Source organism: Leucoraja erinacea, chromosome 18 (assembly GCF_028641065.1).
Source record: "Leucoraja erinacea ecotype New England chromosome 18, Leri_hhj_1, whole genome shotgun sequence".
In the NCBI taxonomy this organism is placed as follows: Eukaryota; Metazoa; Chordata; class Chondrichthyes; order Rajiformes; family Rajidae; genus Leucoraja; species Leucoraja erinaceus.
The window spans coordinates 16843865-16871329 of NC_073394.1; the positions used below are offsets into that span (position 1 = coordinate 16843865).

Sequence of the window (27465 nt, forward strand, 5' to 3'; positions counted from 1 at the left end):
AAGCAGACATTCTGGTTGATTATGCTTCTTGTATTCCTAAAACGATGAGACCTCTTTAACATGGCAAAGAGTAACAGGTGCTACAATCAGCTAACATGATTAAAAACTACCTGAAAATAGTGAGCTGAGCAGGGAGAGATCTGGCCGCCATTGCCGTCTGGAGCACATGGGGCACATGACAATAACATTCTCTTAGCTTGGACTTAAGCAAAAAAGCGTACTTGGGAAAAAAGAGCTACCTTAAATTTAGTTGCGTCTGGTTGGGTAACTATGGTAGGGTGAAGACTATATGCTATAATCGTGCGGGGGAACTCCATGGAGCAGCCAGCATCTCTGGATAGAAGATATTGGGTGATGTTTTGGGTAGAGACCCTTCTTTAGACTCCCTCTGGTTTTAGTGTTTTTAGTTTAATTTAAAGATACAGCGTGGAAACAGGCCCTTCGGCCCACTGAGTCCACAGATCACCCGTACACTAGTTCTATCCCACACATTAGCGACGTAAGTCAAGAGTTTTTTATTCTCGCACGTCCCAGTTAGAACAATGAAATCCTTACTTGCAGCATCACACAATAGTAAACATACTGTAAACACGAGAAAACAAAAGTATATATATATATACTGTAAATATATGTTACTAGACCAAGTGCAGACCCGTTGGGTCTGCTCCCCCAATGGTGTGATCCCCCAACCCAAAATTCCACCATGCACCCGTCTCCTCCATTGGAACTGAGCCCGTTCCCAAATGTAAGATTGTGTGGGTAGTTCAGTGTTCCTCTCTTGCAACTTTGTGTCGAAGTGTGTGTGCTGTGTGTGGAGAAGCCTGTGTGTGTGTGTGTGTGAGCGGATGTGTAGAAAGTGTGTGTCTGTGTATCTGAGATTGAGCGTCTGGATTGGGCGTGGCAATGAATCAAGGAAGAAAAGGCAGTGTGCATGCAAAGCCGTACATGCAAATGTGTGTGAGTATCGGGCACGAATCGAAAGGCAGGAAGGGTGTGCGACGGATTTGTATATATATATAGACCAAGTGCAGATCCCCCAATGGTGTGATCCCCCATATTCCACCATGCATTTCCTCCATTGGAACTGGCCCGTTAATGTAAGTTTCCAGCACTCCCCTGCCTCCCTCAATTTCCCCTGCCTTGAAAAGTTCAGTGTTCCTCTCTTGTATGTGTGGAAGTGATGTAAAGAAGCTTGTTTATTTTTGAAAACTGCAGATGCTGATTTGATTTTTAAACTGAAAAGATAGGATACTTAGAAAGAAAAGCGAAATCTCTACCGAAATGGAAAAATTGAAGTTTCGGAGTTGGAGAAAACGCGCAACCGTACGGCGGGTCAGACAGAAGATGGACCAAAGGGTGTGTGTGTGGTGTGTGTGTGTGTGTGTGTGTGTTGGGTGTGGGTCTGTATATATATATCCACAAACATTATTTTCCTCCTGCATAAAGTTCTTGGATAATCGTGTGTGTAGGAAGGACTGCAATGCTGGTTTAAACTGAAGAAGCACAAAAAGCACAGGTCAGACAGAATCTGGACCGGAAATATTCTGTTTTGGGAAAACACCGTGCGATCAAGAACCCGGAGAAACCCGGGTCAAAGGAAAAGGAAACTCCATACAGACAGCACCCATATTCAGGATCAATTCCGGGTCTCTGGCACTCCATTCTCTCAGCATATGACAGTCCCACCATCCCGGGAATGAACCTTGTGAACCTACGCTGTACTCCCTCAATAGCAAGAATGTCCTTCCTCAAATCAAATTTGGAGACCAAAACTGCACACGGGGCCCTTTACAACTGCAGGACCTCTTTGCTTCTATACTCAACTCCTCTAGTTATGAAGGCCAACATGCCATTCACTTTCTTCACTGCCTGCTGTACCTGCATGCTTATTTTCATTGACTGATGAACAAGGACCCCCAGATCCCATTGTACTCCCCCTTTTCCCAACTTGACACCATTTAGACAATAATCTTCCTTCCTGTTTTTGCTACCAAAGTGGATAACCTCATACTTATCCACATTAAACTGCATCAGCCCACTCAACCAACCTGTCCAAGTCACCCTGCATTCTCATAGCAAAATGAACCATTTTGTTTGCAGTAAATAGCATTATAGGCACATAGACTCAGACAACATACAAAAACAAATTATATAAAAATCATACATAAATCATACACACACACACACATTATTTCTAAAAGATTGCAATGAAAACAAGACATGTGTAAAACCTTTTTTCCAATTAAGTCCATGGCAGTTCAAGAAGTGAACTGTAGTATTCCATTGTTAAGATAGGATTACAGTTGCACAGGTTGGTTCAAAAGCCTCAGTTGTAGAAAAGTAAGCTTTTCCTGAAGCGCTGTGGAATTTCGGGCATCTGGTCAAAACTTCCTAAACAAACAAAAAATTGTCTGACACTGTTTGTCCCCATCATGTTAACTTTGCCTAATTAATTACAGATTTCAAAATGTGTTATTAGTAATTAATTAATTCAAGTATTTTTTCCAATAATGAACCAGAGGCTAGTTGACTTGCAGCTTCCCTCTCTTTTCAAGTAAAGGTGTCACATTCTGTGATTATTCTCCCCAATCAAAGGATTTATTGGACAATCCAAGTAAATGCATCTAATATTGTGGTAGGCAGGCCTTCCAGGCCATGGACCTCATCAGATTTTAGCCCATCTATCACTATATTGACCTTGCCAACAATGCCCAGATCGTTAAAATAACTATTAAAAAAAAGAAAAATATACAACCTAGTTATCATCTGATTTATTTATGCATTGCACAAATTTTACAAACCAGATTTCCCAAAACTGTAACGGGATCACAGTTCAATCAACACCTGCAAAGTGTTACAGAATGAGCTAAAAGGTTAAAAAAAAAAAGTTGGTGCCATGGAGCTAGTCCCACTTGCTTGCAGCTGGCCCATATCCTTCAAAACCTTTCCTATCCACATATACCTATCTAAATCTCTTTTAAATGACGTAATTGCACCTGACTCAACCATGGGCAGCTCATTCGATGTGAGCACCACCCTCTAGTGGAAAAAATCTTAGTTTATTAGTCTAAGCTTGTATGCCTATGTGAAATAGGAAATGCTTTCTCAGCTCACAACATTACCCAGGTCTTTACTTCTAAAAAATGTGCATTATAGATATGCTGCCCAGTGCATTGACTATTTATTTTGTTTTCTTCAGATCCATAAAGCATTTGAGCTACTTACTTACACTGAAAATTATTTCTTGAAAAACTTCAGTGCACTTCTCGATCAGGAGTCTTTCAGGCAGCTAATTTACGGACGCAACAGCAAACTGCAGAGCCTGGACCTCCTACAGTCTCTGGATATCGCATTAACGAATAGAATGAGGTCAATTTACATCACGTCAAGAGTATAAGAAAAAAATCCGCAACTGGAAGAGCATTATGTACATTACCAGAAGCTCCATGTGGGCTATCCCATTCCAATGATTTTCTTACCTCAACTTTTTGATAGTTGGTTCTTTGGTGATATGAGGATCTACCACTGTAGAGGTAAATGTGTTATCTTTAAAGTAAACTCTAATTTCATGATAGTCACCCAAAACCAAATCAAGAAATGTGATGCTAACCTAATTCTGTGATTAGTGTTTACCCGTGGAAATTTCCAATAACTACATTGGAGCAATAGCGAGAGGCTACTTGAGCAACAGTTCTTTTGCTCGTGAACTGGGACCAATCAGAACAGATATGCCAATTCATTAAAATATTATTCTATTCAGGCGTCTTTCCTTGAAGTTAATAAGTTAAACAAAATAGACTCCTCAACCATACAGAGATTACAAGCTCAATGCACCTTGTGCACGGAACTACATTTATTTTATTTATGAGTAAAAGATTTGTAGTATTATTAGTTCGGTGTAACTGAGTTTTAGTTTGCATTATGTATGTATGTGTCAATCATAGACTAATAATAAAAATACCATGAATAATATTTCTAGATATGGGTGAAACTTCCACTGTGATGACTGAAATTAATCTGGGTGCATTTTGGGGTGCAATGTTACTATTTGTCAATTTTCTTCACCATTGTAAGAAACCATTATAATAAACAGATTGATGTCCTTGTTATAACAACACATAAGACTTCTATGCCAAGGTATTAATCTGTTTATTAGAAATAATAAGGAATTTCAGTTTTTAACTGTATTCCTGCTTGGTACATTAACAAGATTTGCAGTTTTTATAAGAAATTAAACATCAAAGGTACATGTGCTGTACATTACAAGGAGCTGTATTCCTTAAAATTAATACATTTTTTGGTTGACATTAAACTCAACTGACCTGTTAAGACCATACAAAGGGAATTAGAGTCAATGAAGGACTTTCGCTGATCTGTAAATGTTATTATTATCTTTTATGAGTCCATGAAGGATTAATAAAAGATAATAATAACATTTACAGATTAGCAAAAGTATATTAGTTTTGCACTATTTCAGTGTGCTTAATCATTGCAGTTTCCCATCTAAATACAATTAACAAATGCTTTGTAGAATACTGATAAAAAGGTAGAAATGATATTATATATTCTGCCAGAATTATACATTGTAATAATTCTTGAACTAAAACGTTTTCAAAGGCAGCATAAAGATGCATATAAATACAACAGCTTTTGTAAAAAAAACTAGATTTGAAGCCATTCTATTCAACCAGGAAATGCACTGTTAAATATTAGCAAGCAAGCTTCCAATATACTAAAATACCTTTTCAGGATTTTACTCATGTAGGTTGTGCAATAACTAAAACAAAGCACATTTTGTAAATATCAACATAAAACATACTTTTAAAATTGTACTGAAGATTAACCTCACCTTATTATTAAATTCAATGGTAGCTTCAAGCATCAAGGTGCAAGAAAAGACACAGCATGGCATTAAATAATTCAAAAACAAAATACTGCAATTCAAAAATTTGATACTTGCAATTTAATCATATTTCAGTATTATGTTTTTTTACCGTACTCATTAAAATATTGACTTTCATAAATTAAAACAGCGAAGGTACCTAGTTATAGCAAGAGACACATACCCACAAACTTGGTCCAAGCATTACTTCAAGACTCCTTCCATACAGGTGGAAAGTACCAAGGAGGTTTCCAAACATGGAATTAAGTAGCAAAGTCAGTCACAGTTTCAGAAACAGGACAAAGAAAAGCAAGTAGAGTTGTTGAGGTTTAGTAGAAAATGAAGTCAAAGTTGGCAGTGGGTCAGTAGATGACAATGATTAGTTTTTTTTTTAATTGGAAAGTCAAATATTTACTTAGATTAGTGTAGAACTGGTAAAATACCAATCTTCTCACTGCCTAATTTGGGGAAATGGCATTGGATGGTATGGCATTGGATGTGGACAATACATCCCTTTTAATGGAAACTTTAATTTTCAGCTCAAGATGCTGAGAAAATGGTGCCATAGCAGGCACACAAGTGTTTTTGTACTGTTGTCAAAAATCTTCTAAATAAAAAGTGGAACAACACCTTTGCTTTGTTGATATTTTATGAATGAATTTTAATGTATTCTTTGGAAAGACTAAATGCTGGAATAACTCAGTTAAAATTATTTTGTTGACTTTAACCAGATACAAATTAAAGATGGTGAATCACAATCAGCTTCAAATGATCTATAATGGTAAATAAATGCCATAACCCCAATTCTGAAAAGATCACCAACCACCAAAGAACAGTATATACCTGGGCAGCGGAAAGATACATGTTGCAGTGCCTGTTGTATTTGATTCAATCCTGTTTTTATAAGTATATCCAACAAAAGAAAAGACCACTAGGATAATACCATCTGGTTAGTTACTAATTATCCACCCTTCAGTTCAGTATTTCCACAACAGCTGTAATCAATGGCAGAGTCCTCCATAAAAATTCCTGAGAGATCTAAATCCAAAACATAAATCCTTGAAAGGTTGATAGAATTTGAAACTAATAAAAATCAGAAAGCAACAGATGTTGAAATCACTATGTCGAGCAGCATCTCTGAAAAGAGAAAGCACTTAATATTTCTGGGGATGGACCGTTTCTCTTTATGTAGATGCAGCCTGACCCACTGTATCCAGCATTTTCTGTTGTCATTTTCACAATTTCTCTCAGAATCCTGTTTTACTATTTCTATATCTTCTAAGAAAATGGTAAAACCTCTGGACGTACAACCTAAAAGGTGGCACAATGGCACAGCGGTAGAGTTGCTGCCTCTCAGTATCAGAAACCTGAGATTGATCGTGACTACGGGTGCTGTCTGTACCGAGTTATAGGTTCTAATTATTTTAATTCAAATTTATCTGGAAGATTCCAACTCTTTCAGACCCACAAGGATTAATGATCTTCACCACACTTGTGTAAATAACTGGAGGGCTGTAAAGAATGATGAAACATGCCCCAAAGTTTTTATTTATGAACACAACTAAAATAATTCAGATGGCAGGTATGACTAAAACACATTACTCACAAGTGAAAATAAAAGCAGCTTTTTAATATATTTAGCCAAAAGCCATTTTTACATACCTGTTAACAGCCATTTTTAAGTTCCCTGTTACATAAATCCATACTCACTATATTTCATACTCAATAGCATGGATTTCCAATTGTAGGAGGCATATGTTTTAAAATATTTTAAAAACGTAGAAGTGTCAGTCTTAACATGTATAGAGGGGCAAGGAGGAAAGCAATGATCTTCAATTTCTTAAGGTCTCTGGAATTACAAATTAAAAGACGACAGATTTCGACAATTCTTCATATTTCTTTAATTTTCATTTTCTCAGTTCGATCGCATCTCTTATAGTTGGGCAACTGAGATTTATCCCAAAGAATCGCTCTCTATCAATTTATGCTGATTTTGAAATCAATTACTAAATTTTAAATTGTGCTTTTGTTTATGTGAATTACTTTGCCCACTTCTTTTGTCTTTATTCTTTTTAATCCTTTTCGTCTCCAACCGGTGACCACCTTTCTCCATTGAATCTTGTTTCCTTTTGGCACTAAAAACAGTTAAAACAAAATGTCCAAATGATCATGTGTTTCCACTGAGAACTGCAATTCCGTGAAGAGCAAGTTTGTGAAATAAAAGGATACCTCACTAAATTTGCAAGTTATCAAAAAATACACAATTCAATTACTATAAAGCATTTTTTGAACTGCCAAAGTTCATGAAAGGCAATTCCTAAATTGTTCCTCCAAAAACAAATATTCCAAACATATCGGTATATTTTTGCAGGGTATCGCATACTCTCACAATTCCTTGCATCACCCCTAACATAGTTGCACATACAGATTGGGAACAACTTTTCTTCTCTCTCACTGCATTTACTCTAAAATGTAAAAAAAAACCTTCCCATGCTATTTGATTATAATTGCTTACTCCATGAACACAAAGATGCTTCAACAAAGAATCTAAATAAATTATTCTATAGACAAGTAGGTTCCTCACCTTTGAATGCTGATAACTGTGGCAGTCTGGCCTGTCGACTTTAGTACTTCATTCCATTCATCATCATTGCCACGGATCATATACCTAGTTAATAAAAATGATATGAATGCCTGCAGTCCAGAAGAAGCAATACATCACACCTTGACAACAAACACAAGAAAACCATGAATAATACCAACCAGCTTCCAAAAATTCCAGACATAGAAGTTGACCAATAAGAATTTATAATCAGTGAAAATCAACACTCGTGCAGTATCTATGAGTTGCCAGTAAATACTCAGTTTAATCCAGAAATATTTTAATCAAAAGACTTCAAAGACGTTTCAAACCCACACAAGGTCAACAAAGAAAAGATAATTTGCATCCCTATGCCATTTACAACAGTTACAACCCAGACATTCTTTAAAAAAAATATTTATTTTTATGATCTCCTACAATGGCTTAAAGAGTGTAATTGAACTATATAAACCAAGTTCTTAACAAACAGTCCTTGAACTGCTAGTTCTCAATGAGCACAGTATAAGCAGGGCTATTGCATGCTCAAGCTTGTGCTGGAAATGGGCCAAGTGCTCACTCTCCTACCACCCAGCACCCCCTGCTGGTATAGGGGCAAACATAATTAGGGTTTGGCTGATAAAAACACAAATAGAGGGAATACATTCTCAGGATAAGACGTCAGAAACTTACAATTAAAATTAAGGTAAATTATTTCACTCGCAGCATTTTTAATCCATTAAATTCTCCATCCCAAAGATTCATTACTATGTACCATAAACACCTTTTTGGACTATGATATTAATGAGATAAGGCGCTAGGTCGGTGGAGTTGACCTCGTTATAATAATACTGAATGGCACAACAGACGTGAAAGGTCTATGCCTTTCCCACCTTCCTGTATCTTATGTTCTAATTTTCTAAGTGAAAAATAGTTCACTGGCATTCACTATGAAGGATCCCCGTTCATTACAACTGCTTAGTCAATTCTAAAAAGTTAAATGGATTCTGATTTCACTCAATATTTCAAGAACCAACAGGCGACAAATCTACCGTTTCACCTTGCCACAGTTCCTAGAGCAATTGTTTATATTTATATACCCCAGTTACTGATTACCGATCAATGGAAACACACTTATCTGATGTAAAACAAATTATTTTGATTTCAACCACCATCACCTGATATTTTCAACATTACAGGAGTCACCTAAGTTATAGGGTTTAAACTCCATTTATCTTGACCCAACCACATAATATTCAATTATTATATACCCAAGTAGCTCAATGAATTTCTTTATGCATCTAATTATTAAGCACCTGCATAGTAAAATTGAATTTAGTGAAGTCCAAATAACAACAACTGTGCCTTACTGAGTTAGATCCATTCCTTTCAATTTTTCAACTTCCTGCTTGTGTTTTTCTTCAAATTCCTTTGCTGCTTCCTCCTAAATAAAACAACAACGGTATCAATATAAGGTATTTAGAAAGATGCTACACATTTTGTATGATTCTTAATCATCTCAAATAACTCTTGGAGATAAATTACCTTCAAATGGAGGTCACTTGTTTTAAGGATATTTATTTAAAGCAGTCTGAAGAAGGGTTTCGGCCCGAAACGTTGCCTATTTCCTTCGCTCCATAGATGCTGCTGCACCCGCTGAGTTTCTCCAGCATTTTTGGGTACCTTTTATTTAAAGCAATACTGATTTAATCTGCACTAAACTTATTATTTCAAGTATTCACTCAGATACGTCACTTCCAAGGTGATAGCCTTGCGATGTTTGAATGGTAATCACCAGTTGCAGCTTTGATTTGAAAATGGTACAGATGATGGATTAGTGACTTTTTTTTGGCAAAAGCTCGTTTATTGCATTCATAATAATGAATCAATATTGATTAAAAATTGACCCAAGGTTTCCATCCCAATGTGCCATGAAAACCATAGGTTTCTAAAACTGACTGAAATTTGAAGAGCAGGAAGAGTCATTCCCAAAGAGAAAAAGGAAAAATTACCCAAAAACTTTTCATGGTGCTGAGAAGCTCAATCGTTCCTCTGCAAAGCAACTTCTTTGTAAAAACCAATAATGTCAAGCAAATCATGGACATTTTTTGGCTTATTTGAAGACAAATGGTACCACTGCGATGTAGGCAGATCTGTCAATCAGCTGCAATGGATATGATTATTACATTATAAAAAGGTGTGTTTCGAGGCATGTATTGGCAACGTGATGGACTGCAAAGTGGAGATCTCACCAATAGTGATTAATCCAAAGAGGTCACTCCTCGAATTATTGCAAGTATGAGGTGCATTCGGAGTTAATGTGAAATGCACCAGAGTTTAAATTACAATTAAAAGTTAAATCTATGCAAGATTATATCAAAGTACAGACCACGCAAGAACATGACATTTTGCAATATTTTATCTCATTTTAACTTTTTTGCAGCAGCTTGTAATTAATTTAATATTTTGTGCGGAGCTTTAGATCAGGGGCCGGCAACCTACGGCGCCCGGGCTGAAAGCGGCCCGTAACCCAAAATCATCAGGCCCGCAGGCATGTTTTTTTTCCTCGTAGTCACCCAACCCACAGACTTCCTTCATCTCCAGTCCCACCCGGACCCGAGACGCCCAGGCGCCGTGACGCAAGGAGGCTGGCGGTCGCCATTGCGGAGCCGCTGAGCTCTCGAGCGGGACCGAGCGCCGAACTTTGCTGTGCAAAGCCGTTGGCATGGCCGCGCACCTTCTGTGTCTGGGCTTCACGGTCGGGATCGGGGTTGTCAATACGCCGGGGACGAGTGAGTGTGAGTATTTGAGCCACCGCCTTCAGGACAGAGCCAAGGCGATGTACCATAGGTACGCCATGTTCGTGAGCGCCTGTAACTTGGGGCCAGGTGGTGTCCTCGAAGGGGCGTGATCTATGTGAACACGTGATTTGATGCCTGCCATCCGGGGCGGGATCTATGTGAACACGTGGTAGATGTGGCTCGCCGTCCGCTCACAGGCATGCATCCGGCCCCTATGCAGAACAAGATTGCTGATCCCTGCTTTAGATTCATTGTAATAAGCGACTAAAAGCGTAACAATTCAGGGTTTAAGAAAGAACTGCAGATGTTGGAAAAATCAAAGGTAGACAAAAATGTTGGAGAAACTCAGCGGGTGAGGCAGCATCTATGGGGAGAAGTAGTAGGCGAAGTTTCGGGTCGAGTCCCTTCTTCAGACTGATATCGGGGAGGCGGGAAAAAAATAAAGGAAGAGGCGGAGACAGTAGGCATGTGGGAGAGCTGGGAAGAGGAGGGGAAGGAGGGAGAAAGCAAGGACTATCTGAAATTGAAGAAGTCAATGTTCATACCGCTGGGGTGTAAATTACCCAAGCGAAATATGAGGTGCTGTTCCTCCGATTTGCGCTGGGCCTCACTGGCAATGGAGGAGGCCCAGGACAGAAAGGTTGGATTCGGAATGGGATGGGGAGTTGAAGTGCTGAGCCACCGGGAGATCAGGTTGGTTATTGCGAACTGAGCGGAGGTGTTGGGCGAAGTGATCACCAAGCCTGCGCTTGGTCTCGCCGATGTAGAGAAGTTGACACCCGGAACAGGGTGTCCAGCGATAATTGGAGGAACACCACCTCATATTTCGCTTGGGTTGTTTACACCCAGCGGTATGAACATTGACTTCTCCAATTTCAGATAATCCTTGCTTTCTCCCTCCTTCCCGAAATGTCGCCTATTTCTTCTCTCTATAGATGCTGCCTCACCCGCTGAATTTCTCCAACATTTTTGTCAACAATTTAGGGTTATGCTGTTCTTTGAATAGTCATAAGTTATACAGCACAAAACTAAGCTCTTTGGCCCAACTCATCCATGCCAACCTAGATTCCTACCTAAATAAGTCCAATTAGCCTGTGTTTATCTCTGATCCTTTCCTATCCACGAGTCAGTCCAAATGTCCTTTAAATGTTATAACGGTACCTGCTTCACCACTTGCCATCCATGCTCCATATACCCAGTGCCCTCTGTGTGAAGTTGCTCCTCAGAAGCCCTTCATATTTTTACCTTCTCACTGTTTGAGGAATTATCCCAGTGAACTTAATCATATCCTTTAGCTTTTATTAGCTTTACTCTACCTGGACAAATTCAAGCCAAACTCGGTGACTCAGAGGTTAATCTATTACAGGTTGCCACTGAATTCTGCTTTACACAAAAGCAACAATGTAAATCTTGTAGACACAAAATGCTGGAGTAACTCAGCGAGCCAGGCAGCATCTCTGGAGAGAAGGGATGGGTGACGTTTTGGGTCGACAATGTAAATCTTGTATTGTTATTCCCTTCAATGCCAGATTTGGCACCTATCCAAATAGACATCAGCAATAAACAACGCTAAGAACTGAAGATAGACACAAAAAGCTTGAAGTAACTCAGCGGGTCAGGCAGCATCTTTAGAGAAAAAGAATAGATGAAGTTTCGGGTCGAGACCCTTCTTCAGACTGAGAGTCAGGGTAAGGGAACTAAGTGAAATGAAAAGGTACATGGAACAAATTAATAAAATATATGCAAAAAATCAGATCAAAGCTAGCAACAATGATCAAGGTAAGGTGGAGCCCACAATAGTCCATTGTTGGCCGGGGGAAAGATGATAACGAGTAATACAGTGAAACTCAGCAGGATGTCAGTGATACAGGGACATACATTATAGAGTTGGTAGGCAGTGGGTGAAGGCAAAACAGTGTGCAAATTGTTGTGCAAACACGAGGGTCTAAACACAATTACACAAGAAAGAATGAAATAGGGCTAAATGTATGTCTGGTTTTAAATGGCTACCTTCAGATGAAAATGAAGACAAAAATAAATACAAATCTGATATACTGTGTACGAAACTCCTCCTCCTAGACTTCATTGCCTTTACTGATTATCAAAATAATTAACAAATGTGTCTGTCCATACCAGATCCTCAGAGAGTGATTTGACTGTAGGTTCCATTACTATCTCCTTCGCTGTAATCATTTGTTCCTCCACAGACTTCTCCAGGATGTTATTGAAGAGCTAACAAGCATACAAAAAAATGAGGTCATTTTATCCCCCAACAATTTTCCAACCCACGATTAGTGGCATTCACCTCACTTTGCTCATCAACTTGATGGTCACAGATCATTTTAAATTAGATATTTTAGGCAGATTACTTTCAATTTAAAGATAGCATAGATATAGATATGACAACCATAGCTATGATGTGAATAAGCGAGTTCGGTATTCCGAAAAACGCAAGGATTCATGGGATTTGTCAAAGGTCGAACGCTATAAATAAAAATCGAACGAAGCGCTGTAGATTCAGGAAGTACAGTTTGGGTCCGATTTCTTGTCTTTTTCCAGTGGGAGATGGGGGGGACAACGACCGGGTGGGCGGGGGGAGCGCAAGCGCAGCCAAACCGCCACAGGACCGTCCCCGGTCTCCCCCCAACTCGAGACATCTGGACCAATGGGACAGCGGCCTCCAGGCCCAGCGTGGAGAAGCGGTAACCCCAGCTCACCTCCGCCTCTCCCACCGGGTCAACACGACAGCCCGGACTGACAACACCGGTGGCCCCAGACCCACAGCCAGCCTCAAATCCAGCCCAACCCCGCTCCAACTCCAGAGGAACCCGCTCCCCAATGGGCCACTACGGCGACAAGTGCCAGTCTGCCCACAGCCTCAGCCGCTACTCCAAGTACAAGTCGTACCTTGCACACTACCGGCTTCTGCCCCTACGGTACCCACTGCCACTTTATCCACAGCTCCGAGGAGGAGCGTGGGCCTTGGCCTTGCTTGTGCCAGAACGCCAGCCTGGGATCAGCCTCCTCTGGCTCGGCGCTAGACTAGGCCGCGCTGTGGGCTGCCTTCAGCCCCGACCTGGAGTTGGAGCTGGCCCGGCCTCTGGGCTTGGGGCTGGGCAAGGGAGGGGGAGGAGGTTGATGTTGCCACCAGCACCACCATCAACAACAGTACCCGCAGCTCCAGCGGGGGCCCGGCCTGCCCATGCCGGCAGGAGCCTGTCAGCAGCGGCTCTGAGTCGCCCATCTTCGAGAAGGGCAGGCAGCTGCCCATCTTCAACAGGATCTTGGTGTCGGACTGAGGGGAGGGGGGTGGAGGTGGAGGGCTGTCGGCCAACCCGGCGGCTGCTGCCGCCCCGCCAGCCCAGGGCCACCCCGGACAGGGACGGGACACCGGGGAGGGGACGGCCCAACAGCAACTCAACAGCACCCGCAGCGACGGACGGCCGACCCCAACCCCGACTACGGATAAAACACAAGCCTGCACACAATGCAGCACCAGTGTTACCAAGACGGTTTTATAGCTAGTGATCTATGACTTGGGCATGTGCAGTCGGAATACCGAACTCGCTTATTGACATGGTCATTTTAGTAAATACCAACACATTTTACACATCATTTTGTTTTCGAAATTAAGGAATTGCAGTGCAACTAATTAATTTAACAAGATAGTAATAGGTAACTACATCCTAAAATGTTTAGTACTAACTTGATTACATGTTACAGTTTGTTTAATATCCTGTAGAACCAAAATTTGACCTATAAATATATCATATCCATGTACATGCAACCCAAATACATGCTTTTGACAAGTATTAATCATTATCAATTGTGCTCTAAAGAATTTATATTTGCTATTATGTGATACCATGTCAACAGAAGGATCTACAATTTATAATCTTTATCCTATATTTAAATGCAAAGAACGCTGTTTACCTAATGATTTCATTACCTGGACAACTTTGCGGATTAATCGGTTGAAAAGACCCATTAGTTGACTAACTGGAAGATCAATTTCCTTCTCGAGCTGGTCAACAGACTTGTGTTGAAGTCCAATACCTAATAGTAAAGCCTTAAAGTAGGAGGAAGTCACAGGTGAATTTACATTTTTGATGTTGTTTTTTTTCCATTAAACTTCTCATTTTACAACACCAATCACAAAAATGGAGATAACATTAGTATTAACAGGTAATCTAGAATATTTGCTGAAAATGATTTTTGTTATAGCTACCAAAATCATTATTTGAAAACAAGAACGTGTGTGTGTGTGAGAGAGAGAGAGAGAGAGAGAGATTTCTGGCTATTTCAGCCCAAATAATCTTCATTGTTGTAAGGTAATTACATGTAAAAAAGGGAATCACACCTATTATTCTTTAGTCATTAATTAGTCTTGGTGCGTTGTCGAAAACCTACCATCATATAACAAAAAGCATGAGAAAACATTAAATTAATATTTATAACAGAGGGCATAGAGCAGAAGTGTGAAAGACAAATCAAAATGAGGGTGGGAAATGAAAATAACTTGAAAGCCTTTCTTTCCAGTTACTTACAATATTTGTTTCTTTATTCACTTATGGGCTATTTTTCCCAACCCCCATCTGAATCACTAGACAACCAATTGACAAGCCAATCACCAGAAACCCATACTCAAAATAACTGCATGCTTTGGTTAAAGATTATCAAGCCTGTGTACATTAACAGAAAAGTACAAATGCTTTATACCTTAACAAGAAATCCTAACTAGATTTGCAAATTCATAAATAGCTACGAAGATTTGCTGTAAAGGTTAATTATTTGTCAAATAAATTGAGCTAATTAACACTCCAAACTACTGTGATACTTACAGATTGTGCAACAGATAAGGAGATATCACCAAGATGATTCAAAAAGTAGAGCCCAGATATGCAAGGGACCATGTCCAAGATTAGATGGTAGTCCACCATGTTCCGAGAATACATCTCCAATCGTTTCAAATCATACGGTGTAAATTTAGTTTCCAGTTCGGATCTGTTTAAAGCTGAGTAAGAAGAGTAGATAAATATGATAAACAATATTTGCATATAAAGATTAACTTTAATGCATTGGCATGAACATATATATATATTGCAAAACAGAAAATGTGCAATTTAAACCTATCATTTAAATTCCAAGATAACTTTATAGCCCAATCCAACACACTGATTATAGACTCCCCACCATTGACTCCATCCACATTTCACAATGCCTCAGAAAAGCTGTGAACATAATCAAAGACTTGTCCCACCCCGGTCATTCCTTCTTCCAGCTCCTGTCGGGCAGGAAATACAGTAACTTGAATAAGGCTTTATAACAACTTCCTCTTTTGTCAGGCTTCGAAATGGTCCTTCCATAAGCTATGGTACTGTCTGATTCATCACTATCCCAATGCAGACAATGGATTTTGACTCTTAAACTGGTGCGCTACAATGCTGAGAACTACGTTCTGAACTCTGTCTTTCCCTTTGCTCTACGTATGATATTTGAGTTTGTCTTAATTGTATTAATATATAGTATTATCTGATTTAATTGGAAAGCATGCAAAACAAAGCTTTTCACTGTGCCTTAGAACACATGACAATAGTAAATCTAAATCTAAACCCTATAATAGAGATGGGTGAAAATCTTGCTAAATATTATTACCAGCAGGATAGAACAGCTAAACAGGTGATGCTCTATACAAGGAGATTCATACAAGAACATTAGTAACTGAAGTGGCTACAAGCAGCATTGGCGCATATGAGATAATTGTGGGAGCATGGAAGGACTAAACAAAATATGCAAATTACAGATGTTTACTTACGTGGTATGGATTCCCTTTTCATGCTTTTATTCTGAAGAATATTCAGTCCCACAGATGGAGGGAAATTACTGAACTGGTAGCCAAGGAGGGACAGGAACCGTTTTCGGAAATCTATCCAGTGACAATCGCACATTTATTCATACATTTGCACATTCAATCACATTGCTTTAACAATGTTTCATTTTTAAACATTTCCCTTTCTTTTCAAATCGCAATGCCATGTTTAACGAATGCGATAAAAACATTGTTTTGGGCAACAAAAAAATATTTTTACAAAGACTAAGTAATTTTCTACTGACTGCCTATCTGTGTCAGTTTTAATCCATCAACTAAAACGTGAATTTGCAAATGTGCTGCATGTTTTAAAAAAAAATCATCTCCAATTTGAAGTTTGGATTTGAAAATTAGTGCGCAAAGATATTCGTGTGAAATTCCTTGCTACTTTAACAATGGACATTGTGAACAACACAAGCAGAATGGTTAAACTAGTCGAAAATATCCTTCAAGGAAACATTACGATTGAAGCAGAAGAGCCCGTGAAACCCAAGTCATCTGATATTTGCAATCACTGATTGAGAAGACATTGAATAGTAAATGTCCATCTAACAGGTAAGAAGAGAGGGGTAGTATAGAAATCCTCCTTTAATGCACCACTCACTCATCAACTGCTTTTTAATGAGTCAGAGTCTGTCCAAAGCAAGCGCTGTCTGCGGAGGACGCTCAGCATCGCCAAGGACTGCTCTCACCCCAACCATGGGCTGTTTACCCTCCGACCATCCGGGAGGCGCTACAGGTCTCTCCGTTGCCGAACCAGCAGGTCGAGGAACAGCTTCTTTCCGGCGGCTGTCACTCTACTCAACAACGTACCTCGGTGACTGCCAATCACCACCCCCCCCCACCGGACACTTATTATTATTTATTCAAATCGTTTGCTATGTCGCTCTTCAAGGGAGATGCTAAATGCATTTCGTTGTCTCTGTACTGTACACTGACAATGACAATTAAAATTGAATCTGAATCTGAATCTTAATGTGAAATACTATTGAGAGTAATGATGTGTCAGAGGAGTGCAGTTGAGAATATGTCACCTGGGGAAATGTGGCACGGACTGTTCAGCATAACTGACAAAAATGCAGACATAGTTAGGGTCCATGTGAGTGTCCATGGCTATACATTTAATTTGATCTGTATGTTTCAACCCAACAAAAAATGTTGGATCAAGTTTTGGGGCAACAAAGTTGATCAATTGAAGCATATTTTTTAAGCAGGCCAATATTTAGAAATCTGATCATATTCTCTTTTATAGAAAATTTAACAATTGAATTACCCAACAAAATGAGGATTTATATCAATGTGTTTAGAAGGAACAAAAAAACCCTACAATTATATAAGCTAATATTTCAACACCAATCTTGAATGTGATAATGCATTATACCTGTCCAGTAGGCATGCAACCAATTTTTTTGTGCAGTGTCCACAAACTCCTCCTCATTCAATATTTTCAACATGATGCAAGAATGTTCACCAGTCAAATCATTCTGCAATTAACAACAAAAACTTAATTAAAAGTTGCAGAATGACCAGTTTACAATAATGCAAAACAGTTATAGTTTTTCAAAACTTAAAACAAAACAGCTACACATGGTACGGATTTAAGAAGGTAAATGCAAACTTAGTTAAGAATTCCTTCAATGTATAACAGGTGCTACAAAGTGAATAAATTCATGTGAAAGGAACAGAATTATGCCATTCGGCTCATCAAGTCTACTGCACTCCCTTCCCCTCATAACCCCTAAAACCTGTACTAAACAAGAATCTATCTCTGCCTTAAAAAATATTCTTCGACTTTGCCTCCACAGCCTTCAGTGGCGATGAATTTAACCAGATTCACCATCCTCTGACTTAAGAAATTCCCCCTCATCTCCTTCCTAAAGGAACATCCTTTTATACTGAGGCTATGACCTCTGGTCCTAGACTCTCTCATTTGTGAAAACATCCTCTCCACATTCACTCTATCCAGGCCTTTCACTATTCAGTAAGTTTCAATGAGGTCCAGCGAGCAGAGGCCCAGTGCCTTCAAAAGCTCATCATATGTTGATCCACTCATTCCTGGGATCATTCTTGTAAACCTCCTCTGGACCACCCTCTCCAGCGCCAGCACACCCTTGCTCAGATATGGGGCCCAAAATTGCTCACAATACTCCATATGCAGTCTGACCATGGCCTGCAAAGCCTCAGCATTACATCCCTGTTTTATATTCTAGTCCTCTTGAAATTAATACTAGGATTGTATTTGCTTTCCTTATTACTGACTCAACTTGCAAATTGACATTTTGAGAATCCTGCACCAGCACTCCCAAGTTTCTAAGATTTCTGAATTCTCTCCACATTTATAAAGTAGTCTACACCTTTATTCCTACTTTGAAAATGCATGACTCCACATTTTGCTACGCTGTATTCCATCTGCCAATTCTCTGCCCACTCACGCAAGCTGTCCGAGTCATTCAGCAGAGTCCCTGCTGTCTCTACTCTACCTGCCCCTCCACTTCTAATGGACTGCAAACTGGAGAGATCAACAATAGTGATTAATCCAATGGGGTCACTACTCGAATGTTTGCAAGTATGAGGTACACTCAGAATAAATGAGAAATGCACCAGGGTTGAAAGTACAATTAGAAGTTAAAGCTATGCAAGATTATATCAAAGTACAGAACACGACATTTTGCAATACTTGATCTCATTTTACTTTTTGCAGCTTCTTGTAATATTTTATATTTTGTGTGGTGTTTTAGATTGACTGTAATAAGCTTTTAAAAGAGTAAAAATTCAGGGTCACACTGTTCTGTGGGTCATAATCATGGTATACAGCACAAAACCAGGCCCTTCGGCCCAACTCGTCCATGCCAACCAAGATTCCTATCTAAAAGAGTTTGATTAACTTGATTAACCCTCTAAAATTTTCCTATCCATGAGCCTGTAAAATGTCCTTTAAATGTTATAAACGGTACCTGCCTCTCCACTTGCTTTGACAGCATGCTCCATATACCCAGTGTCTTCTGTGTGAAGTTGCACCCTTTATATCGTTATCTTCTCACTTTAAATCAATGCCCTCTAGTTTGAAGGTTCCCTACCCTCGAAAAAAGACTGTGACTGTCTACACTAATTATGCACTTCATGATTTTATAAACCTCCTTCACTCCAGAGAAAACAATAGGGTTTTAGGCAAACCGTTAAAAAGCAGGACCTCAGGGTCATAATCTCAAGATTATTCCTACTGCCATGTGCTAGTGAGGCAAGAATCGGAATATAGAACAGATGAAAGCGTGCCTAAGGACTGGTGCTAGGGGGCAATGATTCAGATCTTTGAACAATTGGGATCTCTTAGGGCGCAGGGGTGACGTGCACTACAGAGATGGATTGAAGAAGGGTCCTGACCCGAAACGTTACCCATTCTTTTTCTCCACTGATGCTGGCTGATCTGAAGAGTTACTCCCACACTTTCTGTCTATCATTGGTATAAATTAGCAGCTGCAGTTCCTTGTTTCTACATGCCCTCCTATTTTTGATACTCTTACCATGGATTATACATCTCTATCAGGTCACCCTTTTGTCTCCTTCATTCCAGGGAAAAGCCTGGCCTGTCCAATTAATTTTTTTTAACTAAAATTCAATCCAGGCAATATCCTGGCAAATCTCCTCTACACTCTCTCCAGTGCAATCACATCTTTCCAAAGAATGGTGGCCAGAACTGCAGTCATACACCAAGTACATTCTAATCAGTATTTTGTAAATTTGCAATATCACCTCCCAACTTTTATATTCGATGCCCGGCCATTTGCCTACTTCATCGTGCTCTCTGCTTGTGTTGCCATTTTCAGGGAACTATGGATTTGAACCCAGAGGTCCCTCTGCTCATCGACATTTACTATATCAGTAGCCATATTCCCTAACATTTGCTCTATATGTCCTACCTCCATTTGACTAAACAAAATGTATCAACTTACACTTTTGTTGGGATTAAGTTTTATCAGCCAATGGTTCACCAAACTTTCTAGTTGGTTTACATTCTGCTGTAGTTTTATACAATCTTCCTTGCTGACTACAACACCAACAATGTTCACATAATATGCAGAATTACTAATCATTACTCCTACATTCATAGCCAAGTTTTTAACATATATTACAAACAGCAAGCACCAATCCCTGCAGTATGCAACAGTCCACAGACTTCCAATCAGAAACACAATTCCACCAACACCACCTTTTGCTTCCTAATCACCCAGCCAATTTTGAATCCAATTAGGTGACCAATTAGAAAGTAAATAGGGAAACTTTTTCCCCTCTCGGGACCTCTTATTTGCTGAAAGGACATCAGAGGCAGAAACTCTCATCTCATTCATGAAGTACTTCGATATGAATGTTTTAAGCAATAAAAGTTCCAGACTGCATTGGAACCTCTTATAACCTCTTTCACACAGAGAGTGGTGAATCTCTGGAATTATCTGCCACAGAAGGTAGTTGAGGCCAGTTCATTGGCTATATTTAAGAGGGAGTTAGATGTGGCCCTTGTGGCTAAAGGGATCAGGGGGTATGGAGAGAAGGCAGGTACAGGATACTGAGTTGGATGATCAGCCATGATCATATTGAATGGCGATGCAGGCTCGAAGGGCCGAATGGCCTACTCCTGCACCTATTTTCTATGTTTCTAAAGACATGATACAAGGTGAGCCAATTGGACTTGTTCTTCTGTTAGTTTTCTAACTTACAACGACTCCACCACAAACTTTCATTTTTTTGACAATTCTAATATTAACATGGCACAGGCTAATTTTAAGATAATAATATTCCACTATAAACAGAAATAAAGTATTTCAATCAGAAGATACTTGACATTCCAATTACTGATTATTAATCAGTATGCCTAATTCTGTTCAGATTAATATATTCAAACAACATTTTTAATTAAAAGAACTTACAGGTGTCTGCCTTAGATATACTGGAACGTATCCTGCTCGCTTCCAGAACCTTGAAACAGAAGTGCACATATAAAAATGAGTTATATCTTGCCAGGAAACCATTTGATAAATTCTAAATTAACATTAATCCCATTCCAAAGGACATCTTATTATTCTTACAGGTTACTTTTGCAAGCCCCCAGCAATGCCCTCTACCAGCATTAAAAAAAAATCATTTACAAAGTGTGACCATCGCTGGCAAGGCCAGTATTCAATGCCCAATTCTAGTGGCCTTTGAGAAAGCTGTGGCATTCATTGTCTTGAACTGTTACTTGTCCTTTCTATAGGTGCTCCCACAGTGTTGCTGGATCGGAGGTTCAAGGGTTTAGACTCAGCAAGGTGACGAATCAACAAAGTATTTCCTTAGTAAGGACAACAAGGAAGGAACCTGCAAATGGTGCTTGCTGTACTTGCCATTCTCCAGGTGTAAGTCAATGGGTTTGGGTGATGCTGTAAGGATGAGAAGCTGAAATTCATTTTGGTAATAGTACCAATTGGTGCAAAATGAATATGGTATTGGTATATTATTCTCACATATACTGAGATACAGTAAAAAGCTTTTGTTTGCATGCTATCCACTCAAATCAAATCACACTATACATGAGAACAAAATGCTCGAGTAACTCAGCGGGTGACGCAGCATCTCTGGATAGGAGGAATGGGCGACGTTTAGGGTCGAGACCTTTCTTCAGAGTAATGTCAGGGGAGGGGGCGGCATAGAATAGAATAGGCGGGACAAAGATAGAATGTAGTCGGAGACAGCATGACTAATGGGAGAACTGGGAAGGGGATGGAAAGAGAAAGCAAGGGCTATCTGAAGTAGGAGAAGTCAATGTTCATACTGCTGGGGTGTAAACTACCCAAGTGAAATATGAGGTGTTGTTCCTCCAATTTGCGCTAGGCCTCTCTCTGACAATAGAGGAGGCCCAGGACAGAAAGGTCAGATTGGGAATGGGAGGGGTAGTTGAAGTGCTGAGCCACCGGGAGATCAGGTAGGTTAAGACGGACTGAGCGGAGGTGTTCAGTGAAACGATCGCCGAGCCCGTGTTTGGTATCGCCGATGTAGAGAAGTTGCCACCTGGAACAGCGGATACAGTAGATGAGGATGGAGGAGGTGCAAGTGAACCTCTACTACACGTGGAAAGACTGTTTGGGTCCTTGGATGAGGTTGGGGGGGGGGGGGGGGGGGGGGGGGGGGGGGGGGGGGGGGGGGGGGGTAAAGGAACAGGTGTTGCATCTCCTGCAGTTGCAGGGGAAAGTACCTGGGGAGGGGGTGGGTTGCATGGGAAGGGACGAGTTGACCAGGGAGTTTCGGAGGGAACGGTCACTGCGGAAAGCAGAAGGGGGTGGAGATGGGAAGATTTGGCAAGTAGTGGGATCCCATTGGAGGTGGCAAAAATGTTGGAGGATTATATGCTGTATGTGATGGCTGATGGGGTGGAAGGTGGGGACAAGGGGGACTCTGTCCTTCTTACGAATTTGGGGGGAGGGGGAGTAAGAGTGGAGCTGTGGGATATCGAGGAGACCTTAGTGAGAGCCTCATCTATAATGGAAGAGGGGAACCCCCGTTTCCTAAAGAATTAGGACCTCTCCGATGCTCTGGTCTGGAACACCTCATTTTGGGCGCAGATGCGGCATAGACGGAGGGATTGGGAGTAGGGGATAGAGTCTTTACAGGAAGCAGGGTGGGAAGAAGTGGTCAAGATAGCTATGGGAGTCAGTAGTACAATCAAGCCGTACACAAGTACAACAGATTTTGTCATTTTGTGCTACATGACTTCCAACTCTGTTTCCAGGCCTCCCAGTTCAGACCCAAACAGGATTTCAGGTACCTACCATCGCCTCTTGCATGTTCTCCTTCCATGCCCTGCGTTATACACCCTTCACTATGTACGAGCATCAGCAGGTCCACGCTCTGTTAGTCCCATAACTCCAGGCCTCACTCACCTTGACCTGCAATGGACCGCTGGATCCACGCCTTCAATTGAGTCTGAAGAAGAGTCCCAGCCCAAAACATCACCTATTCATGTTCTGCACAGGTGCTGCCTGACCCCAAGTTACTCCATCACTTTGTGTCTTTCTTAAAACGAGTGTCTGCAGTTGCATGTATTTGCATAAGTGGAGTACAGCTTTAGATCTCCATGGCCATCATTTACTAGCTGGTTCAATGCCACAATTCTTGCTCACATCCCCATAGAAGTGGTCTCATGTCACTCTTTAACCAATGGAATGCCAATTTGGTACAAATTTCACTTGTTAAACATATTTACTAGCCATATTTTCAATTGATTCCTCTCAGATTATACTTTTCATTTAAGCAAGCCAAAAGCACATTAAAAGCACATAATGAAACTTGTCAGACGCAAAGAAAGGTCATAAGGTTCTAAGTGTTGAGGCCATCAAGTCTACTCCGCCATTCAATCATGGCTGATCTATCTCTCCCTCTTAACCCCATTCTCCTGCCTTCTCGTATTCCTCGCATGTTGCAAAACATACTTGGCTAATAAAGTATGCTTATGATTCTCCCTATAACCCCTGACACCCGTACTAATCAACCCAGTGGTAAGAAAATTAGAATAATGATTGTAAAGTTGAGAGTACTGCCATGCAAAACTCATCCATGAGTTAATTCATGATGTTATCTGCCACTGAACCACCAGAAGCATTGCAAATGTCTGTGGGTGCATGCGGGTACTGCTGTATGGATGACTGTCACTTCGAAGCACTGTTTTGCTGATAGAAATAAATTAAGTTGCTGCTCCAAAGCAATCCCTGTTTCTAATTGTATTCTGAAATTAATAGGTTTCACAAAAGCAATCCCATTACAAAAGAAAATACTGCGGTATACACGTTACAGGAACATAGAAATATTCTTACAATAGCTGCATGTATTACTCCACCATTCAAAATGAACTGTTTGGGGGTTTGGCAATTAGTAGATCACATGGTCAATGATCATGACTACCAATAAGTTATAAATACTGCATAAGGAAAACTGAGAAATTAAAAACAAAAATAATAAATACTGGAAAATTACAGTTGCTCAATCAGCATTCAGAGGAGGTTAACATTTTAATCAAAAACCAGCTGCCAAAATCAAATTCTGAACAAGAATTTCCAACCATAATTGGTAAATGCAATGGATCAGCTGTGAATTTTCAGCATCTTTATCCTAAATCTAGTTATGTTACAATCTTAGACTCTGACAAAATCATATGACCTAAATAGCCACCCAGTGAGCCGCTGTATGTTCCAGTTTGTGCTGTGGCCTACTGACAGCAATTGTTAGCCTGCTCTGTTTTCTGTGAAACCTATTCATTTCAGAATACAATTAGAAACTGTTTTTTTTAAACTGTTGACATTAGTACATCCTAGTTTGAGAAAACACATAGCTCTATCTAATGTAAGAAGTCAAATGGGAAGGGAAACGTATTTTTTTAAATAAACAATACAATTGTTGAAACGATTAAATGAAACAAGTTACAATACTTCCAAATAGGTAACAACAAAATATTTCAAAATATCTGTCCTGAAAATTGAGCAGACGTAACTTACTTCAACAGTTGTGACGTGAGGCCATAAGACACTCCCAGGTAGTCAAGTTTCTCTGCAGGTCGTTCACTGAGCTTCAGTAGTAAAGGTGGCAAGTCTTTGCGTGGTGTCAAGGTCTCTTCTAGTAAGCTTATAGCCTATTATAGAAAGATTTTAATACAATTTAAATTAGGACTACTGCATTCTTCAGGGTCATTGTGAAAACAAGTTTCTATGCATTCAATGCCTTTTCACTTGAAAAAAACACCACTTTCAGCACCGACTTCAATTGATTTAATCCGTTTCCCAGATAGAATAATAATTATAAGAACTTATATCCTAGGTATTGTGCTTTACAAATACGGAAAACATAGAGCAGTAGACTACAGAAAAGAGGCCTGTAACTTAGGAATGAAGCACAGCTGAAAGATAAACACGAGCATTGTCTAAAAATAAGAGAACGTAAAAAGAAAAATATTTATCCAATGTGGAAACCAGTAAAAAATATTTCAGATGATGGATGTAAACAACACAATGTAATGTAAAAAGATTCAAAATTTAAATGGCTCACAATGAAATTGAGGAAGTAGAAAAAGTGCACAAGCAGATACGCCTGGATGAATGTGTACTCATCGTGTACATCCATAATTTCCATGTACGTACAGGTAAAACCATTATTAATAAACACCACAATGGATGAAAATATTTAGTTTCCAAATATTTCAGTGGGCAGAGGGAGAGCTGAGAAGGGGAGGAGAAACCAGGGACTACCTGAAATTAGAGAAGTCAATGTTCATACTGCTGGGGTGCAAACTGCCCAAACGAAATATGAGATGCTGCTCCTCCAATTTACGGTGGTCCTCACTCTAGCCATGGAGGAGGCCCAGGACAGAAAGGTCGGATTCGGAATGGGGAGTTGTGCAAGTGCTGAGCCATCGGGAGATCAGATAGGTTAATGCAAACCGAGCGGAGGTGTTGGGCGAAGCAATCGCCAAGCTATGCTTGGTCTCACCGATGTAGAGCAGCTGACATCTAGAGCAGCGGATGCAATAGATGAGGTTGGAGGAAGTGCAGGTGAACCTCTGTCACACATTGATTTCTCTAATTTCAGGTAGTCCCTGCTTTCTCCTCCCCTTCTCAGCTTCCCTCAGCCCCCCCCCCCCCCCCCCTCACATCAGTCTGAAGAAGGGTCTCGACCCGAAACGTTGCCCATTTCCTTCGCTCCATTAGTGCTGCCTCACCCGCTTAGTTTCTCCAGCATTTTTGTCTACCTTCGATTTTCCTCTTGGGTATGACGCTACAAGTTTGGCACACCTGTAGACAATAGACAATAGGTGCAGGTGTAGGCCATTCGGCCCTTCGAGCCAGCACCGCCATTCAATGTGATCACAGCTGATCATCCTGTATTTGGGTAATTTCTCCCATTCTTCTCTGCAGACCCTCTCAAGCTCTGTCAGGTTGGATGGGGAGCGTCGATGCACAGCTATTTTCAGATCCCTCCAGAGATGTTCAACCGGGTTCAAGTCCGGGCTCTGGCTGGGCCACTCAAGGACATTCACAGACTTGTCACAAAGCAAATCCTGCGTTGTATTGGCTTTATGCTTAGGGTCGTTGTCCTGGTGGAAGCTGAACCTCTGCCCCAGTCTGAGGTCCAGAACACTCTGGAGCAGGTTTTCATCAAGGATCTCTCTGTACTATGCTCTGTTCATCTTTCCCTCGATCCTGACTGGTCTCCCAGTTCCTGCCGCTGAAAAACATCCCCACAGCATGATGCTGCCACCACCATGCTTCACCGTAGGTATGGTATTGACCAGGTGATGAGCGGTGCCTGGTTTCTTCCAGACGTAACAGTTGGCATTCAGGCCAAAGAGTTCAATCTTGGTTTCATCAGACCAGAGAATCTTGTTTCTCATGGTCTGAGATGCTTTTAGGTGCCTTTTGGTAAACTCCAAGCAGGCTGTCATGTGCCTTTTACTGAGGAGTGGTTTCCGTCTTGCCACTCTACCATAAAAGCCTGATTGGTGGAGTGCTGCAGATATAATTGTCCTTCTGGAAGGTTCTCCCATCTCCACAGAGGAACCCAATGGTCACTCTGTCAGAGTGACCATTGGGTTCTTGGTTACCTCCCTGACCAAGGCCCTTCTCCCCCAATTGCTCAGTTTGGCTGGGCGGCCAGCTCTATAAAGAGTCCTGGTGGCTCCAAAGTTCTTCCATTTAAGAATGACGGAGGCCACTGTGCTCTTCGGGACCTGCAATGCTGCAGAAATTATTTTATACCCTTCCCCAGATCCATGTCTCGACACAATCCTGTCTACGTACAATTCCTTTGTCATCATGGCTTGGTTTTAGCTCTGACATGCACTGTCAACTGTGGGACTTTATATGGACGAGGTATGTGCCTTTTCAAATCATGTCCAATCAATTTAATTTACCACTGGTGGACTCCAATCAAGTTGTAGAAACATATCAAGGATAATCAATGGAAACAAGATGAAACGAAGCTCAATTTTGAATGCCATAGCAAAGGGTCTGAATACTTATGTAAATGTGATATTTCAGTTATTTCTCATTAATTACTTTGCAAAAATGTCTAAACACCTGTTTTTGCTTCTTCATTCTGGGGTATTATGTGTAGATTGATGATTTAAAAAAAATTAATCAATTTTAAAATAAGGCTGTAACGTAACAAATTGAGGAAAAAGTGAAGGTGTCTGAACACTTTCTGAATACATAGTATATCATAGAAAATGTCTTTTAATCATGAAAGGGTTTCTGAAATGGCAATTAGCTACAAAAAAATATACTCAAATGTTAAAAAAATCTTCAGATCCACATAAGGTTAA

General features: G+C 40.4%; 2 protein-coding genes across 2 annotated transcripts in view; one reads left to right on the forward strand and one right to left on the reverse strand.

Moving 5' to 3' along the window:
• Nucleotides 1–5511, forward strand: part of abtb2b (ankyrin repeat and BTB (POZ) domain containing 2b) — a 190703-nt gene extending 185192 nt beyond the window's left edge. The window contains exon 18 of the mRNA XM_055649391.1: nucleotides 3200–5511. Coding sequence (XP_055505366.1) covers nucleotides 3200–3397 — 198 coding nt within the window. The 3' untranslated portion in view covers nucleotides 3398–5511. The remainder of the gene's footprint in view (nucleotides 1–3199) is intronic.
• Nucleotides 5512–6491: 980 nt separating this feature from the next.
• Nucleotides 6492–27465, reverse strand: part of nat10 (N-acetyltransferase 10) — a 50475-nt gene continuing 29501 nt past the window's right edge. Inside the window, exons 20-29 of the mRNA XM_055649395.1 lie at nucleotides 24647–24780; nucleotides 21053–21101; nucleotides 17512–17614; nucleotides 16077–16187; nucleotides 15103–15275; nucleotides 14211–14330; nucleotides 12395–12493; nucleotides 8831–8904; nucleotides 7467–7550; nucleotides 6492–7017 (exon numbers count right to left, since the gene is read on the reverse strand). Of these exons, the coding sequence (XP_055505370.1) occupies nucleotides 6882–7017; nucleotides 7467–7550; nucleotides 8831–8904; nucleotides 12395–12493; nucleotides 14211–14330; nucleotides 15103–15275; nucleotides 16077–16187; nucleotides 17512–17614; nucleotides 21053–21101; nucleotides 24647–24780 (1083 nt within the window). The 3' untranslated portion in view covers nucleotides 6492–6881. The remainder of the gene's footprint in view (nucleotides 7018–7466; nucleotides 7551–8830; nucleotides 8905–12394; nucleotides 12494–14210; nucleotides 14331–15102; nucleotides 15276–16076; nucleotides 16188–17511; nucleotides 17615–21052; nucleotides 21102–24646; nucleotides 24781–27465) is intronic.